The 16104-nt window shown below is 46.1% G+C and overlaps 5 protein-coding genes across 5 annotated transcripts in view; 4 read left to right on the top strand and 1 right to left on the bottom strand.

The window, feature by feature from the left end:
• Pmar_PMAR026410 (hypothetical protein) overlaps positions 1–1532 on the top strand; it is a gene marked incomplete at both ends in the record, with an annotated part of 2337 nt that extends 805 nt beyond the window's left edge. Inside the window, 2 exons of the mRNA XM_002772996.1 lie at positions 23–133; positions 1433–1532. Of these exons, the coding sequence (XP_002773042.1) occupies positions 23–133; positions 1433–1532 (211 nt within the window). The remainder of the gene's footprint in view (positions 1–22; positions 134–1432) is intronic.
• A 6534-nt stretch (positions 1533–8066) lies between these two features.
• Positions 8067–9170, top strand: Pmar_PMAR026409 (300 kDa antigen AG231, putative; the record flags this gene model as incomplete). The annotated part of the gene is made up of 1 exon (XM_002772995.1): positions 8067–9170. One exon carries the CDS (start codon positions 8067–8069, stop codon positions 9168–9170), a length of 1104 nt encoding a protein of 367 aa, XP_002773041.1.
• A 251-nt stretch (positions 9171–9421) lies between these two features.
• Positions 9422–10468, top strand: Pmar_PMAR026408 (mucin-3A, putative; the record flags this gene model as incomplete). Its single annotated transcript, XM_002772994.1, has 1 exon — positions 9422–10468. One exon carries the CDS (start codon positions 9422–9424, stop codon positions 10466–10468), a length of 1047 nt encoding a protein of 348 aa, XP_002773040.1.
• Positions 10469–11365: 897 nt separating this feature from the next.
• Positions 11366–11784, bottom strand: Pmar_PMAR026407 (hypothetical protein; the record flags this gene model as incomplete). The annotated part of the gene is made up of 2 exons (XM_002772993.1): positions 11366–11633; positions 11663–11784. The coding sequence occupies 2 exons, from the start codon at positions 11782–11784 to the stop codon at positions 11366–11368; spliced, it is 390 nt and encodes a 129-aa protein (XP_002773039.1).
• Positions 11785–13752: 1968 nt separating this feature from the next.
• Positions 13753–15111, top strand: Pmar_PMAR026406 (protein PARM-1 precursor, putative; the record flags this gene model as incomplete). Its single annotated transcript, XM_002772992.1, has 1 exon — positions 13753–15111. One exon carries the CDS (start codon positions 13753–13755, stop codon positions 15109–15111), a length of 1359 nt encoding a protein of 452 aa, XP_002773038.1.
• Positions 15112–16104: the final 993 nt, after the last annotated feature.

The following is a 16104-nucleotide window of genomic DNA, read 5'->3' as shown; positions in this document are numbered from 1 at the left end:
TTTTCCCCCTGTTTTCGTTCAGGTATGTTATCGGAATTATTCTGACGCTATCACTAGAAAGCTCATCTGTTGCGAGAAATTTCATGTTGGCGGTGATACTGCAAGCAGTGACGAGAATTCTGGTTCTTGTCGGGTAAGGAAAATATGAAATTTTCGGGAAATTTTATGTATTTCTGATCTTTTCGTGTCAATTTTTCGGAAAAAAATATACACATGTGTTGGTGACAATATGAAAATTGAGAGAAAATTTTGGGAAATTTTTGTACATTTTTTTCTAAATTTTCTTTGTTTTTCTCATCTTCTCATGTATTGGTTTCTGTAAATTTTTCTATTTTCCGGAAAAAATGTGCACATGGTCAACTACATGTGTTGGTGTCACATCTGAAAAAATTTTGAGAAATTTTATACACTTGCTAAATTTCCTAAATTTTCTAGTTTTCTTATTTTTTCATGTATTGGTTTCGGAAAATTTATTTCGTTTTTCGGAAAATATTAACATGTGAGCGTCTACGAGAATCTCTGTGATGCTACAGAATTGTGATTTCTTTTGCGCTCAAACTTTTAATAGTGATTTCTTAACCCTGGTGATGTGAAAAATATATTTCACGACTACTGCATATCACCGCGAACATCGCGTTTTTCACGGACCTTTACGACGCCACTTCACGTAAAACGGGTGAAACTTTATTACATATAATGAAAATACATATATTCATGTTTTTCATATAATATGAAAAAAAGCTCACACCACAAGTTTTACGCGTTATTCACTACTCACATGCATTTTTCGCAAAGTGAAATGTGAAATATGTTTTTAATATCACTAGGGTGAAACTCCACTGTATAGTTTCCTGGCAGGTATTTCCGTTTGGGTTTACTACACGATGATGGAGGAATTCATCTGCATAGGAGACGACTACGCGTTGCGTGAGTCTTCGGGAGGGAATATGCACATGTGTTGGTGACAATATGGAAATTTTGAGGAAATTTCCGTGCGCTTTCCTGAATTTTCTATGTTTCTTATTTTTTGTCATGTATTGGTTTCTGTATATTTCTGTGTTTTTTCGACAAGTATACTCGTGTTAAATGATAATATGGAAATTTTGAGGAAATTTTGGTACACTTTCCTGAATTTTCTGTATTACTTATCTTTTCATGTATTGGTTTCTGTATATTTTCGAAAAGTATGCGCATGGTCAACCACATGTGTTGCTCAATTCGCTAGCAAGTTAAGTAAACATTGTTAACCGCATGTTTATATGTTGATGAAAAACATATTTCGTATTTCACTTTGCGGAAGTGAATAACGCGTACGTGAAATTGGGTGATTTTTACGGTGAAATGTTTTTTCAATTCACTGCATGTTGCCACTTCACGTAAAACGGCTAGTCGTGAAACTCCAAAAAGTAAATTGCGTATTTGGAAATCTCAGGAGTGGCGACCATCCTTCTCCCACGCCGACTGGTGTCCTTCTCAAGTTGCCTGTTGGACTGTATGATTCCTGGTCTAACACGGAGGAGGAATCCGCGTAAGTTGATGAACCAAACCCGTAAGAAATAAGTGGAATCTAATCTTATAACACCTCTTACTTCATCAACGACTAGCGCAGCTTGTGCTACTAGGCCTTCTCGGAGAAGGGGCGGAGCTCGGCATCCGGGTTCGATTCCCATGCCTGGCGTTTTTCTGCAAAAATACGTTTTTTGCACGGAAATCTACATAGTCCGGGCGGAACCCTAATTTCGTATTTTTGCTAGTATCCCCAGAGCGAGAGCTATCGAATGGTGTATAGCATGTGATCATAACCTCACTAGATCGAGCTGGATAATTTGTACGCACGCACGCACGCACGCACGCACAGAGTGTTAGTAAAGTGAGAGAATATGCTCCGCTCGCTTCGCTCGCTCCGCAATTAGCTAAGGATATGAATGGAAGTGAAATAGCACAAAATGAGGATACGAACCTAGAAGATCTCAGCTGAGATCACCACAAGTTGGTATATGACAATTTTTTTTTCTAATCTTCAATTCAACTAAATATAGATATTGGAGTTTCTTGACCCTAGTGATATGAAAAACAGTAGTAGAAAACATATGTCACGACTACTGCGTAATGTGAATACGGAGTTTTACGCCACTTCATGCAAAACGGGTGAAACTCCATCGTTTACAGGGCTGTTAGAAGATATGCGCACGGTCAACTACACGTGTTTGTGACAATGTGAAAATTTTGGGAAATTCTTGTTGGTTTCTAAACACTTCCAGAGAGAGAGAGAAAAACCTTTTGAGCTGAGCTGAAACAACTAAGTGCTCTGAGCTACTTGAATGTTGATGCGGAATTTTTTACGCAAGTATAATCGTTCGTGATTGCGTTCAGGTGCGCAGTATGTTTAAGTGCATTGGAGCGATCGGACACTTGTCGGTTACTCCCGTGTAAACATATATTTCATAAGGATTGTATTGACGGTGAGCATTCGATCGATTGCTAATCAAAGATCATTCCGCTACTCTTCAGATTGGCTACGACAATCATGTAGATGCCCGCTGTGCACGTTAGACGTTAGAAAAGCAAAAGAAGATTGAAATCGATCAATCGGGCGTGCGCTATTTACCTTCTAAGAATTGCATTGAAGGTGGAGAGTCAATCGATTACTGATCGAAAATGGTTGCGCTACTGTTTAGATCGGCTATTGACAATTATGTAGACAAGAGAAGAGTGAAATCGATCAGCTGGGCGTGCGCTATTCACATTGAAGGAGTTGTTACATTAGTTTTCACGAGAAGATCGTGAGTTTATTCGAAGATTTTGAGGCAGATATTTACATGAGATTAATAGGAGCAGAATGGGTATTGAGTTTGAGTCTAGTCTATTAAACACTGTCTGATCACACGTAACACGCAAGACTAATAAACGCTGAAGTGAGGCTGTTAGTGTTAGGGTACTAGCCATATGGAACGCAATAGGTTGAATAATAACTATGGTTGTTCCTTGCACCAAATAGCGCAATCGATAAGGTACAGCTATAACAGGGCGGGCGAACCTCAACACTTGCAGAGAGCGTTTTGCACATGCGTACAGACATTCTCCTTGTGCTTGCGTACGATGAGCATAGGATACATTTCCTACTATAGATCATGAGCTTGATCAGTAGCCGTCTTGGCTCAAGGCCTCAGTGTGCGTCTGGGTCGCATCTCTCCAGCTGATGTCGGGTCGTGTTGGCACCAGGGAACGACAGGAGGCATCGGACATCAACAGTTGCGATGGGGAAGAGGGCTAACGCGAGACAGAGGAGAGAAAGGGAAACGTGACAAATAGCAACCTTGAAGTAACCATGCTCTGAGTAGCGCTGTATGTGGCTGCTGCATACTGGTAGAGAAAGCGCACTCCCTAGACCCTCACAAGCGCATGCCAATTTGATATGCAAATGTGCGTTATTTCCTGAGGTTAATGAGAGTAAATTTGAGACTATATAAATGGCTATGGAGTTCATAGTATGAACATATGGCGTGATAGCCTTCAATCGGCTGTTTTTGGCCCTCATGCAGCATCTAGATGCTCGCGGGGGTTTGCTGTAGCTGCCACACATTCTCGGGCTGGTGCAGCTGTATATAGGTTCCCAGTATTTGTTCGCTCCGCCCTTTATTATTTGCATGTTGATGCGAAAAAAGGAAAAATAAAAAAAAAGAAAAAAAAGGAAAAGAAAAAGCAGCAACAGCAGCTGGGGCAGAATCGAGCCGTTCTAAACACTCGCTGAGGGATGAAGGTCAAGAGGAGTGAAGGAATCAAGAGACGAAGTCGATGGCCGCAGCCTTACGGCCGAAGAACGTGATTGTTGTACCATGTATTGCTCGTAATTAAGGACCGTTTCAATCTGAAGCTCATATGTTGTGATGAGAGTACCCGTTTGGAACTGTGATGATAGCGACAACTTTTTGAAAAACATAAATTTGCATATCAAATTGACACGTTGGTGTCGCCCATGTTATTGAGATTTTTACCCAGTGGCCAACTAGCACACCGACGCAATAGTGAAACAACTCTTCTTCTTGCTGCGCAGCACCCCTTCGAGCAGGCGAGTAATAGCCAGCATAGAGGTATAGCTGCAGGCTCAGTCACTGCTGTCTGAGCCCGCAGTATGAGCCGGTAGATAGTGTGTTACACGGCAGAGAGTTCGAGTGAAACAATTAAGGAGACGATCTCTGTGTCTTGTACGGCGTCTCGGTTGAGAATATATAAGGGGCACATACGTCGTATGAGAAGATGCATAACTCATCGTCATCATCATGATTTTGATGATTATTATAATAATAATCATCATGATCACGTTGGCATTCACCTCGCAAGGCCATAACCAGATTCATCTGAGTTTCATGTGAAGTGGCGTGATACTCTGTGATAAACGCGATGTTCGCGGTGATATGGACTAGTCGTGAAATATATTTTTTTCATATCACTAGGGCGAAACTTCATTATATAAACTTCCTCAATGACGTACGCAAACAGATGCAACTCAAAGCATGCCCCTTATCAACACGAACATGAACAACACAATCACACTCATGAACAATCCGTTTCTCATTAAACTCCCACTGTATAAGAGCAGTAGGAATCCGGGTCGCGCTCCAGTGCCTTCTTATCCTCTTCTTTTTGGAGCAATCCCAACGCCGTCATTTTCTCTTGTATTTTTTCCGCTTTTTTTCTGTAAAATTCAACGATCCAATTCATACTGTCACCCGCATATTTAAAATGCTTTTCCGAAAAATTATATTTCGGTGGGGGATCTTGCATCAAAGCTTGCACTATATCAAGGCAATCTTGAGCATTGTGAGCAGGAGCATGAAGTTCCAAAATATCAAGTGTTTTTCGTGAGAGATGTTCAAATGGTAGTAGACCCTCGTGTTTCAGGATATTCCAAGTCGCATGATCTGCGTGAAATTTGTGATCTTTCACCCAAATCTCAAATTCGGACGAACGATTTTCACTGAGTAAAATGAGAACGTTTTTCAACGCGTAAAAACGCTTCTGACTCACTAGAGATACAACTGATTCTCCTTTGTATCGCACAGCGTCATGCTGGTGATGCGACCTTCGGGACTGAGTGAAATCGTGCACTGCATAGGCTCGAGCGGTTCAGTCTGCATAATCAGACACCCGGGAGTTGCTGCTAAAATGTATATCTGAAATTGGATAAGCAATCTGAAAGAAAATGACAAAATAATGATAAAAAAATTTCATGAAATTTTGGTGAAAAAATTTCTGAAATTTTGACCAGAAAATGACGCTTCTGATGAAAGAGACAGCCAAGAACAAACAGTTCATTAAAATCGCGACAGTTTTTTGACGAACTCGCGTATTCTTTTCAAAGTTACATAACACACTAAAATAGTGTATATTATATTTAATAAGGATAATACCATAAAAACGTATACATTATAATCCGCTTATTGCCATGTCATTAATATTCACCCGTCTCACGTGGAGTGGCGTAAAACTCGGTGAAAAACGCGATATTCGCGGTGATATGCAGTAGTCGTGAAATATATTTTTCACTAGTGTTTTTATATCACTAGGGTGAAGATACTCCAATATAATATTCATCCTACTCAATGTTGGAAAATATGCACATAGTCAAGAACATTTGTTGGTGACAATATGGAAAATGTGAGGAAATTTTGGAAAATTCTCATTGGAGTTTCACCCGTGATATGAAAAACAGTTTTCGCGACTGCCACATTGCCTTTTTTTCGCAGAGAATTACGCCACTTTGCAAAAAAAGACGAAATTTCAATGAGTTCTGTACATCACTAGCCGGACTCGTATGTATACCGCTATAATATGTGGTGAAAACTATTAAGTTCGGCTGATGAAAGCGAACATGAATTTCAACACGGATCGTACTCCTCGATTTTGTAAGGATGCAAGTCGGTCATCTTCCTCATCAGTGGGTATCAAGGTGCTCTCATATTGTCTCTTTGTGCTCGAGGATTGCCCAGCTAGAGCGACACCGATTGCTACTATCAATACTGGACAGATCATAATTCGATGAGAACTGATATTATAATGAAGTTTCACGGGCGGCCCTAGTGATATGAAAAACGTATTTCACGACTACTGCATATCACCGCGAATATCGCGTTTTTCACCGAGTTTTACGACGCCACTTCACGTAAACCAGCTAAAACTCCAGTAATAACGCGTGTTGGAGACAATATGGAAATCCTCATTGGTTTTCGTACACCAAATTAGTGAGGAAACTCCTGAGTTCAGCTGAGGAAAGCGATCATATATTCCTCCAACGTAACCTAGATGATCGCATAGCGGTTCATCATAGTGATTCGGCAATCTTATGGGAAAACACCGTCAGGAGTCGAAGCACGATGATGGAAATTCCACTGACACCGTCTTGCGCGCCACTTGTTTACGCGCCCTCATATTTCCGTTTCCGTTCACGAAATGAAACGTTTTTCACAGAAACGGATTTTTTCGCCCGACTATAATCGTTTTTACTACACATGGCAACACGCGTGTGTAACGTGCGGAGCGATTCGGCGACCCCCTCATACGTGCGCACCATCGACATGATGCACTATGACGCGCATTCTCGACAAGGTTAGCCCTTGCACGCACGCACACAGCCGATCTCGTCCTATCATATGATGACACAGTTAACCACAGAGTTAACTCATTGACTTTCAACGATTGAGGTGAACTCCTCGTCGGCGTGCATGTTGAGCATTGTGCATGCTCATTCATACCGGCCAAACTTGAGCGTATATTGTCAGAGTTGGATGAAGCATTTTTGATTGTGTCAATCCTGCTTTTGATGGTGTCAAACTTGAATGTCGTAGCGACATTGTCGCTGTGGCAAACTTGAATGTCACTGTGGCAAGCTTGAATGTAACTGTGGCAAGCTTGAATGTCACTGTGGCAAGCTTGAATGTAACTGTGGCAAGCTTGAATGTCACTGTGGCAAACTTGGATGTAAGTTACATCATGTAACATCTGAGAAAGTGTCAAACATGTGTAGCATGCTGGTATGCTTGAGTGCAACGCTGTCAAACTTGTGTGTTTACTCGTCAAACTTGACTGGGAAAAGGTGTAGTTGAACGCGATGCTGGGGAGAACATAAGGAAAGTAGACGGAAACCTAGACTAGTGGATTAACAATATATTAGTGGATTGGACAGTTAAGATTCAGCTTAGTCGATCAATGGCATAGTTTAGTGCAATAATCGGACCCAGGAGTGGATCTCGATACCCTTTGGTTATAAGTTCACAAGTTAACCACGTGGCCAAATAGACTTTAAGAAATGTATACTCTAGCATATACTCTATACTGGAGACACATGAACACTACACATGTACATGGTCAAGCACGCATGTTGGTGACAATATGAGAGTTCTCATAGATCTCAAGAAGTGTATCAACCATTATAGCTGAATCATGACCAAGCCGTCATGCTGTTTGATTCTTAGGGTACGACTGAAGACAGCTTAACGCTCCTCTAACAGTTGCTTTAACACAGCTCCAGTATATACCTTGAGGCGCCTTGAATCAAGTGAGCAATAATGAACATGCGCGTTGCGTCCGCTATCTTGCTTACTATGCGACCCAGCTTGAGTGATGCGAACTCCAATGATGACATTTCAACCGCATCGTTGAGCCCCGAAAATACTCTGAGTACTCAGCCGCCCACATCATGAGCGCAAGCCAGTCAAAAAATTGTCACAGCCACGTCTACCCACTCAAAAGTGTGTTTGCTCAGAAGTGGCAACACACCAACTATCGCATATCCGAAACGAACCGCACAGCCCCAACCGTTTTGGATACTCTGTGATGGTCGGATCGGATATCGATTACGAGCAAGACAATTGACCTTCCTGGGTTGCTTAGTTCGTAAACCAACTATGGCTCTCGGCACTCTCGTTCTTCTAGGTTCCTGCGTCTTATCCTCGATAGCTCGCGATGGCTGTTATTTTGGCGATATAGCCTGTCGATGGTTTACTGGCTATAGCGGGTCGATCTGCGACCATCCGAATGGGGTCTGCCTATCTCACGATGGTCCATCAATGGTGCCCTGTGCATGTGAGAACTGGTCTACTGTAACATCAACGTCGACGACAGTTCCGCCGATTGATTCGTCTACGACAGCCGCCCCCACGACAACGAGCGTACCGGCCCCTACCACCGTTGCGGTCGCTACGACTGGAGAGGTTGCCACTGATACTACGACGACTGAGGAGGCCGTCAGTGCTACTACTACGACTGAGGAGGCCGTCAGTGGCACTACGACTGAGGAGGCCGTCAGTGGCACTACGACTGAGGAGGCCGTCAGTGGTACTACAACGACTGAGGAGGCCCCCAGTGGCACTACGACTGAGGCGGCCGTCAGTGCTACTACTACGACTGAGGAGGCCGTCAGTGCTACTACTACGACTGAGGAGGCCGTCAGTGCTACTACTACGACTGAGGAGGCCGTCAGTGACACTACGACTGAGGAGGCCGTCAGTGGTACTACAACGACTGAGGAGGCCCCCAGTGGCACTACGACTGAGGAGGCCGTCAGTGGTACTACAACGACTGAGGAGGCCCCCAGTGGCACTACGACTGAGGAGGCCGTCAGTGGTACTACAACGACTGAGGAGGCCGTCGTTGATACTCCGACGACCGAGGAGGCCGTCAGTGACACTACGACGACTGAGGAGGCCGCCAGTGTCACTACGACGACTGAGGAGCCTGTCAGTGGCACTACGACTGTCGAGTTTGTCGAGACTACTGAGGCGGTCGTTGGCACAACTGAAGCGGCCAATTCAGCCGAGACAACTACCACACTACCTGCCGCTGAGGGCGATAGTGTAGATGATGAAGGTGACATGCCTTACTGTGATAACTACTGTATCGGCTTGAATAGTGGCAAGTCGTATTGCAAGTCGTGGCTGTCTGTGCCCGTCTGCCATGGTGGTGACCAATCATGCGATACTTCTGTTTGTATCCCGGACGATACCCACTCCGTGGAAAGCTCCACTTGTGATACGTACTGCGTCAAGCAAAACCCCGACCTTGCCGAGGATGAGGTGTCCTACTGCAAGTGGTGGTTGGGTACTCCTACTTGCTTTAGTGGAGACCAGCCTTGCCCCCCAAGTGTATGTGGTGCCGGCACTCCTGATTATTAATGCGATTATTCAAGCGACGTCCAGCACCAGCTGGTGTATCCGCCATTCATAAGCACTTCACTATAGCTTGCCGTAGCGGAAGGTACGTGTGATTTTGGACCACCAGTGATGTGTTGAAGTGGTCAATGCTCATATGCAATTTACTCTTTCTTCAGATAGATATGAGGCTACCATGCAGTGACAGCTGGGGTTCGAATTTATCGTCCTTTTTCGACTCCTGTGCTCCTTCAGTCTCTTCTATATCAATACGCATGTTCGGCATCTTAATCACTCTGGCAGTCGGCATTAGTGCTTCAGCTGAGCGCGACGGTTGCACCCTTGGCGACTTCATCTGTCAAATGTTCACTGGCTACAGCAGTGCTATCTGCGATCATCCGAATGGTGTTTGCTCGTCTCCTGAGGGTCCCTCATTGACGCCCTGTGCATGTGAGAACTGGTCTATTGGGACGCTGCCGTCAGTTAGCCCACCTACTACTATCGCTCCTACGACTCCGATCGCACCTTCGAGTACCACCGCTGACGTAACGGTGGCGGAGGCAACTTTTCAGGAAGTCATCACTGGCCAAGCGACGCAGGCCATCACACCCACAACGACTGAGGAGGCTGTCTTTGCGACTACGGCCGAGGAGGCCGTCAGTGGCACTACGACGACTGAGGAGGCCGTCAGTGGCACTACGACGACTGAGGAGGCCGTCAGTGGCAGTACGACTGAGGAGGCCGTCAGTGGCACTACGACTAAGGAGGCCGTCAGTGGCACTACGACGACTGAGGAGGCCGTCAGTGGCACTACGACGACTGAGGAGCCCGTCAGTGGTACTACGACTGAGGAGGCCGTCAGTGGCACTACGACGACTGAGGAGGCCGTCAGTGGCACTACGACTGTCGAGTTTGTCGAGACTACTGAGGCGGTCGTTGGCACAACTGAAGCGGCCAATTCAGCCGAGACAACTACCACAATACCTGCCGCTGAGGGCGATAGTGTAGATGATGAAGGTGACATGCCTTACTGTGATAACTACTGTATCGGCTTGAATAGTGGCAAGTCGTATTGCAAGTCGTGGCTGTCTGTGCCCGTCTGCCATGGTGGTGACCAATCATGTGATACTTCTGTTTGTATCCCGGACGATACCCACTCCGTGGAAAGCTCCACTTGTGATACGTACTGCGTCAAGCAAAACCCCGACCTTGCCGAGGATGAGGTGTCCTACTGCAAGTGGTGGTTGGGTACTCCTACTTGCTTTAGTGGAGACCAGCCTTGCCCCCCAAGTGTATGTGGTGCCGGCACTCCTGATTATTAATGCGATTATCTCAGCAACATCAAACATTTTCGAGCTTAGAAAGCCTCCATTCATGATTAGTCCCGTGTAGCTTGCGTAAGCATGAGGAATGTGTCATTTTCCATGGATCAGGTGTAGTGCTGAAATTTACTGGGGGGGGGGATTTGGTAGCCTGACCTTTCGGGGTGATCCTCCTAGCACCGAGCTAACGAGAGTGGGGTTTTCCCTTGTTTGGTAGCCAATATCAAATGGGCTGAGTACAGCGCCTTGTGCTTTTGATGTGGTCACTTTATCGGGAGAGAAATCCGCCTATCATATGCACAGATACTGACGGTTGAGGGCACCCTTGTCGTGAGTAAGTTTCGTCGGTATATCTTTCGGTGAGATTCGGTGAGCGATTCTGCACTAGTTGATGGATGCTTTGCATGAAACCTGTCCATTCTGGTTCAGCTAAAGTCTATAGCTCAAACTCCGAGCGGTAAGCACTCAACATGTGAAACTGAGTAGAATTTGCAATCGAGTCAGAGTGCTGAAGGTCTGCAAGTTCAAAGATTCGTAAGGGGTTATCGAGGGGTTGTATTATCCAACTGGAGCCAATAACCAGATGAAAAATCATTCCTATCTAGCGGGACGGACTAAGTCGTCAGCTGAAATGTCGCAGGCGTCACATAATCTGACTGACAGACGACATCCGTTCCCGTGACTTGATCAGTTAGGATTTAATCAGTTATCAGTGTTAGGAAATGCTGGACACAAGGGGCTGTCCTAGCTTATACATTTCTACTACCGCCAGAACCAAATGAATTGATCTCAGTGAGGCATTCATTCCTGTCGGTCAATGGACTGAAACTCGAGAACGCAACACTGACGTTTAAATGATTGAAATCGATTAATTAAGATGTACTCAGCAGCACTATTTTACTGGGAGTCAGCCTCATGGGCCGGAGTACCATACCCAACCTCCCATACGTACCGACTCGGGAAATCTACCGTTTCATAGCCACACTCCTGGTCATAACCGATCACAACCGCTTTCCAGCTACCACGATCGATAATCAGAAACATGACTTTGCCACCGGGGTAGTTGAAGAGAAAATCGTATCGATCAGAGTTCGCTTCAGCGAGGAAGGCTCCAGTGGCCACGTCCATCACACCGAAGGTCTCAATGTGACTCGGTGGTTTCATCCTATCACGTCAGAAGATACCAGCCACCACCTGTTGATCGGTGTAAGGTAAAAATCGAACGGCACAAACTTCAATCCCTTGATACATCGGATGTCTTCATTCTCCTCCCACACACAGAGATCCGTTCCATCTCTGATGGACTCATCCTTCATTGTTCATTGAACATACAGTACCTTCGTAACCTGGTCTCCGACGACCACAGCATCCTGGAATCTGTACGGATCACACGGACACCACGTAATGTAATTAATTTCTCTGAACGGGGCGGCTATTCCACACCGACATATTCCTTGGTGTATTCAATTCTCTGAGAGGGCGATTTTGCCACCACAAGATATTCTGTAATGAAATCAATTTCTCTAAACGGGGCGGCTATTCCACACCAAAATATTTCTTTGTGTAGTCAATTCTCTGAGCGGGGCGACTATGCCACCACAAGATATTCCGTAATGAAGTCTATTTCTCTAAACGGTAAGGCAAAAAATTGATCTCAGTAAGGCATGTACTGGAATGGCATAGCCGCCCCACCGGGATAAATTGATCTCAATCAGGCATATATTGGAGTGGCATAGCCGCCCCACGCAAGTAAATTGACCCTAAGTTAAGCTTATATTGGGATGGCATAGCTGCCCCACTTGGAAAATTAACCTCAGTAGGGCATATATCGGCGCGTGGTTGTCCTTGGGCGCGCTAAGTTACTTGAGTTATTCGATGTGTTCAGCAAACTTACGCTCAAACTCAGGATCGATCAAAGCTAATAGCAGTCCAGTAAACCAGTCCTGAGACTGATCCAGTCTGGGATCGATCACTAAAAAATTCAGGATCGGATTCACTGAATACCCTTCTAGGATGGATCTTGTAGATCAATCCTCGAGATCTGTCCCAGGACTGATCTCCTCGAGCTTTACTGAACACCCCGATAGTCGACGTGTTTGATAGACCTCTCCTGAGCTTCAAGAGCACTCCCACGTGGAACTCGATCCTGGAAGCGCTCACGGAACGAGCGATTAACACACGTAGGCTGTCTTAATTCAGTTCAATCCACCATCGATCGTGCACTTTCCGGGCTAGAATTCGGTGGTAATTTGCTCCTAAAAATCTTTAAGTAATCGCCTTGAGAAATTCGGTGAACCTCGACATTCTTTCAGTGCATACTTTGAGGCGCCTTGGGTTAAAGACCAATTACGAACGACCAACCCGTGCGTTCATTCTGCTGTCTTGATTACTATGCGGCCCAGCTTGAGTGATGCGAACTCCACTGATAACATTGCAACCCGCATCGTTGAGCCCCGAAAGTATTCTGAGTACTTAGCGGCCCACATTATGAGCTCAAGACGTTCAAAAATTTTCTCTTAGGACTAAAGTAGTTCCCATTGGAGTTATCGTGAGTTGGGCTCTTGTGCGTAACGAATCTACAATGAACCTATCGGAAGCCAACCCGCTGGAGTAAGTTGTCGATTTTTGAGTGGAAACCAAGCTATACACGTTTGGTATGGTAGATTATAGGAGTCTTGGGTGAATCGTTCATCACCTCTAACCTGCCAAATAAAAGTACGGACAAGCTGTCGATTAAGCCGGTGCTATTTACCAGTTACGATTCAGCCACTTTTGTACGAATTCAAGTAGAAAATTTTCTACAGAACTGAATGCTGTCGCGCGATTATAGTCGTTCTGTACATACTGTGGACCTGTTCAATTGTAACTATCCTATAGAATGAGTTGTACATAGTTCATGGCCACGTTTACCCACGCAAAAGTGAATAAGTTCAGAAGTGGCAACACACCAACTAACGCATATCCGAAACGAACCGCACAGCCCCGACCGTTTTGGATACTCTGTGATGGTCGGATCGGATACCGATCACGACCCAACCAATTCACCTTCCTGGGTTGGTAGTTTAATAGATCCGCCATTCATAAGCAGTGCATTAAAGCTTGCCGTAGCGAAAGGCACGTGTGATTTTGGACCACCAGTGATGCGTAGAATTGGTCAATGCTCATATGCAATTTTACTCTTTCCTCAGATTGAGATTAGGCTATGATGCAGTGACAGCTGGGGTTCGAATTTATCGTCCTTTTTCGACTCTTGTTCGTCTCCAGTCTCTTCTATATCTATACGCATGTTCGGCATCTTAATCACTCTGGCAGTCGGCATTAGTGCTTCAGCTGAGCGCGACGGTTGCACCCTTGGCGACTTCATCTGTCAAATGTTCACTGGCTACAGCAGTGCTATCTGCGATCACCCAAATGGTGTTTGCTCGTCTCCTGAGGGTCCCTCATTGACGCCCTGTGCATGTGAGAACTGGTCTATTGGGACCCTGCCGCCAAGTAGCCCAACTACTACTGTCGCTCCTACGGCTCCGATCGCACCTTCGAGTACCACCGCTGAAGTAACGGTGGCGGAGACAACTACTCAGGAAGTCATCAACGGCCAAACAACGCAGGCCATCACACCCACAACGGCTGAGGAGGCCGTCAGTGGCACTACGACTGAGGAGGCTGTCAGTGGTACTACGACGACTGAGGAGGCCGTCAGTGGCACAACGACGACTGAGGAGGCCGTCAGTGGTACCACGACTGAGGAGGCCGTCAGTGGCACTACGACGACTGAGGAGGCCGTCAGTGGAACTACGACTGAGGAGGCCGTCAGTGGCACTACAACGGCTGAGGAGGCCGTCAGTGGCACTACGACTGAGGAGGCCGTCAGTGGCACTACGACTGAGGAGGCCGTCAGTGGCACTACGACTGAGGAGGCCGTCAGTGGCACTACGACGACTGAGGAGTCCGTCAGTGGCACTACGACGACTGAGGAGGCCGTCAGTGGCACTACGACGACTGAGGAGGCCGTCAGTGGGACTACGACGACTGAGGAGTCCGTCATTGGTACTACGACTGAGGAGGCCGTCAGTGGCACTACGACGACTGAGGAGGCCGTCAGTGGCACTACGACTGAGGGGGCCGTCAGTGGTACTACGACGACTGAGGAGGCCGTCAGTGGCACTACGACTGAGGGGGCCGTCAGTGGTACTACGACTGAGGAGTCCGTCAGTGGCACTACGACTGTCGAGTCTGTCGAGACTACTGAGGCGGTCGTGGGCACAACTGATGCGGCCAATTCAGCCGAGACAACTACCACAATACCTGCCGCTGAGGGCGATAGTGTAGATGATGAAGGTGACATGCCTTACTGTGATAACTACTGTATCGGCTTGAACAGTGGCAAGTCGTATTGTAAGTCGTGGCTGTCTGTGCCCGTCTGCCATGGTGGTGACCAATCATGCGATACTTCTGTTTGTATCCCGGACGATACCCACTCCGTGGAAAGCTCCACTTGTGATACGTACTGCGTCAAGCAAAACCCCGACCTTGCCGAGGATGAGGTGTCCTACTGCAAGTGGTGGTTGGGTACTCCTACTTGCTTTAGTGGAGACCAGCCTTGCCCCCCAAGTGTATGTGGTGCCGGCACTCCTGATTATTAATGCGATTATCTCAGCAACATCAAACATTTTCGAGCTTAGAAAGCCTCCATTCATGATTAGTCCCGTGTAGCTCGTGTGAGCATGAGGAATGTGTCATTTTCCATGGATCAGGTGTAGTGCTGAAATTTACTGGGGGGGGATTTGGTAGCCTGACCTTTCGGGGTGATCCTCCTAGCACCGAGCTAACGAGAGTGGGGTTTTCCCTTGTTTGGTAGCCAATATCAAATGGGCTGAGTACAGCGCCTTGTGCTTTTGATGTGGTCACTTTATCGGGAGAGAAATCCGCCCATCGTATGCACAGATACTGACGGTTGAGGGCACCCTTGTCGTGAGTAAGTTTCGTCGGTATATCTTTCGGTGAGATTCGGTGAGCGATTCTGCACTAGTTGATGGATGCTTTGCATGAAACCTGTCCATTCTGGTTCAGCTAACGTCTATAGCTCAAACACCGAGCGGAAAGCACTCAATATCTGAAACTGAGTAGAATTTGCAATCGAGTCAGAGTGCTGAAGGTCTGCAAGTTCAAAGATTCGTAAGGGGTTATCGAGGGGTTGTATTATCCAACTGGAGCCAGTAACCAGATGAAAAATCATTCCTATCTAGCGGGACGGACTAAGTCGTCAGCTGAAATGTCGCAGACGTCACATAATCTGACTGACAGACTACATCTGTTCCCGTGACTTGATCAGTTAGGACTTGATCAGTTATCAGTGCTAGGAAATGCTGGACACAAGGGGCTGTCCTAGCTCATACATTTCTACTACGCGTGCCTTCGTATGCTTCATGATAATTATATTGATCATAAGTTAAGAGTTACTTTGTTTAGTCTCAAGTTGAGATTCTCAACACATTGGGAATACCTCTGAGGTCGGACCTCATGCATCGGAACCCCATACCCAACCTTCCTCATCTACCGCCTCGGGAAATCTACCGTAAAAGAGGTAAGTAGAAAATATTCCGGCCCACGACGATACCAAGATTATGGGAATAATC

The sequence above is a fragment of the Perkinsus marinus genome (assembly GCF_000006405.1).
Source record: "Perkinsus marinus ATCC 50983 genomic scaffold scf_1104296959768, whole genome shotgun sequence".
NCBI lineage: Eukaryota > Perkinsozoa > Perkinsida > Perkinsidae > Perkinsus > Perkinsus marinus.
Note: the sequence above shows the minus strand (reverse complement) of the source record. Positions and strands in the feature narration are given on the sequence as shown.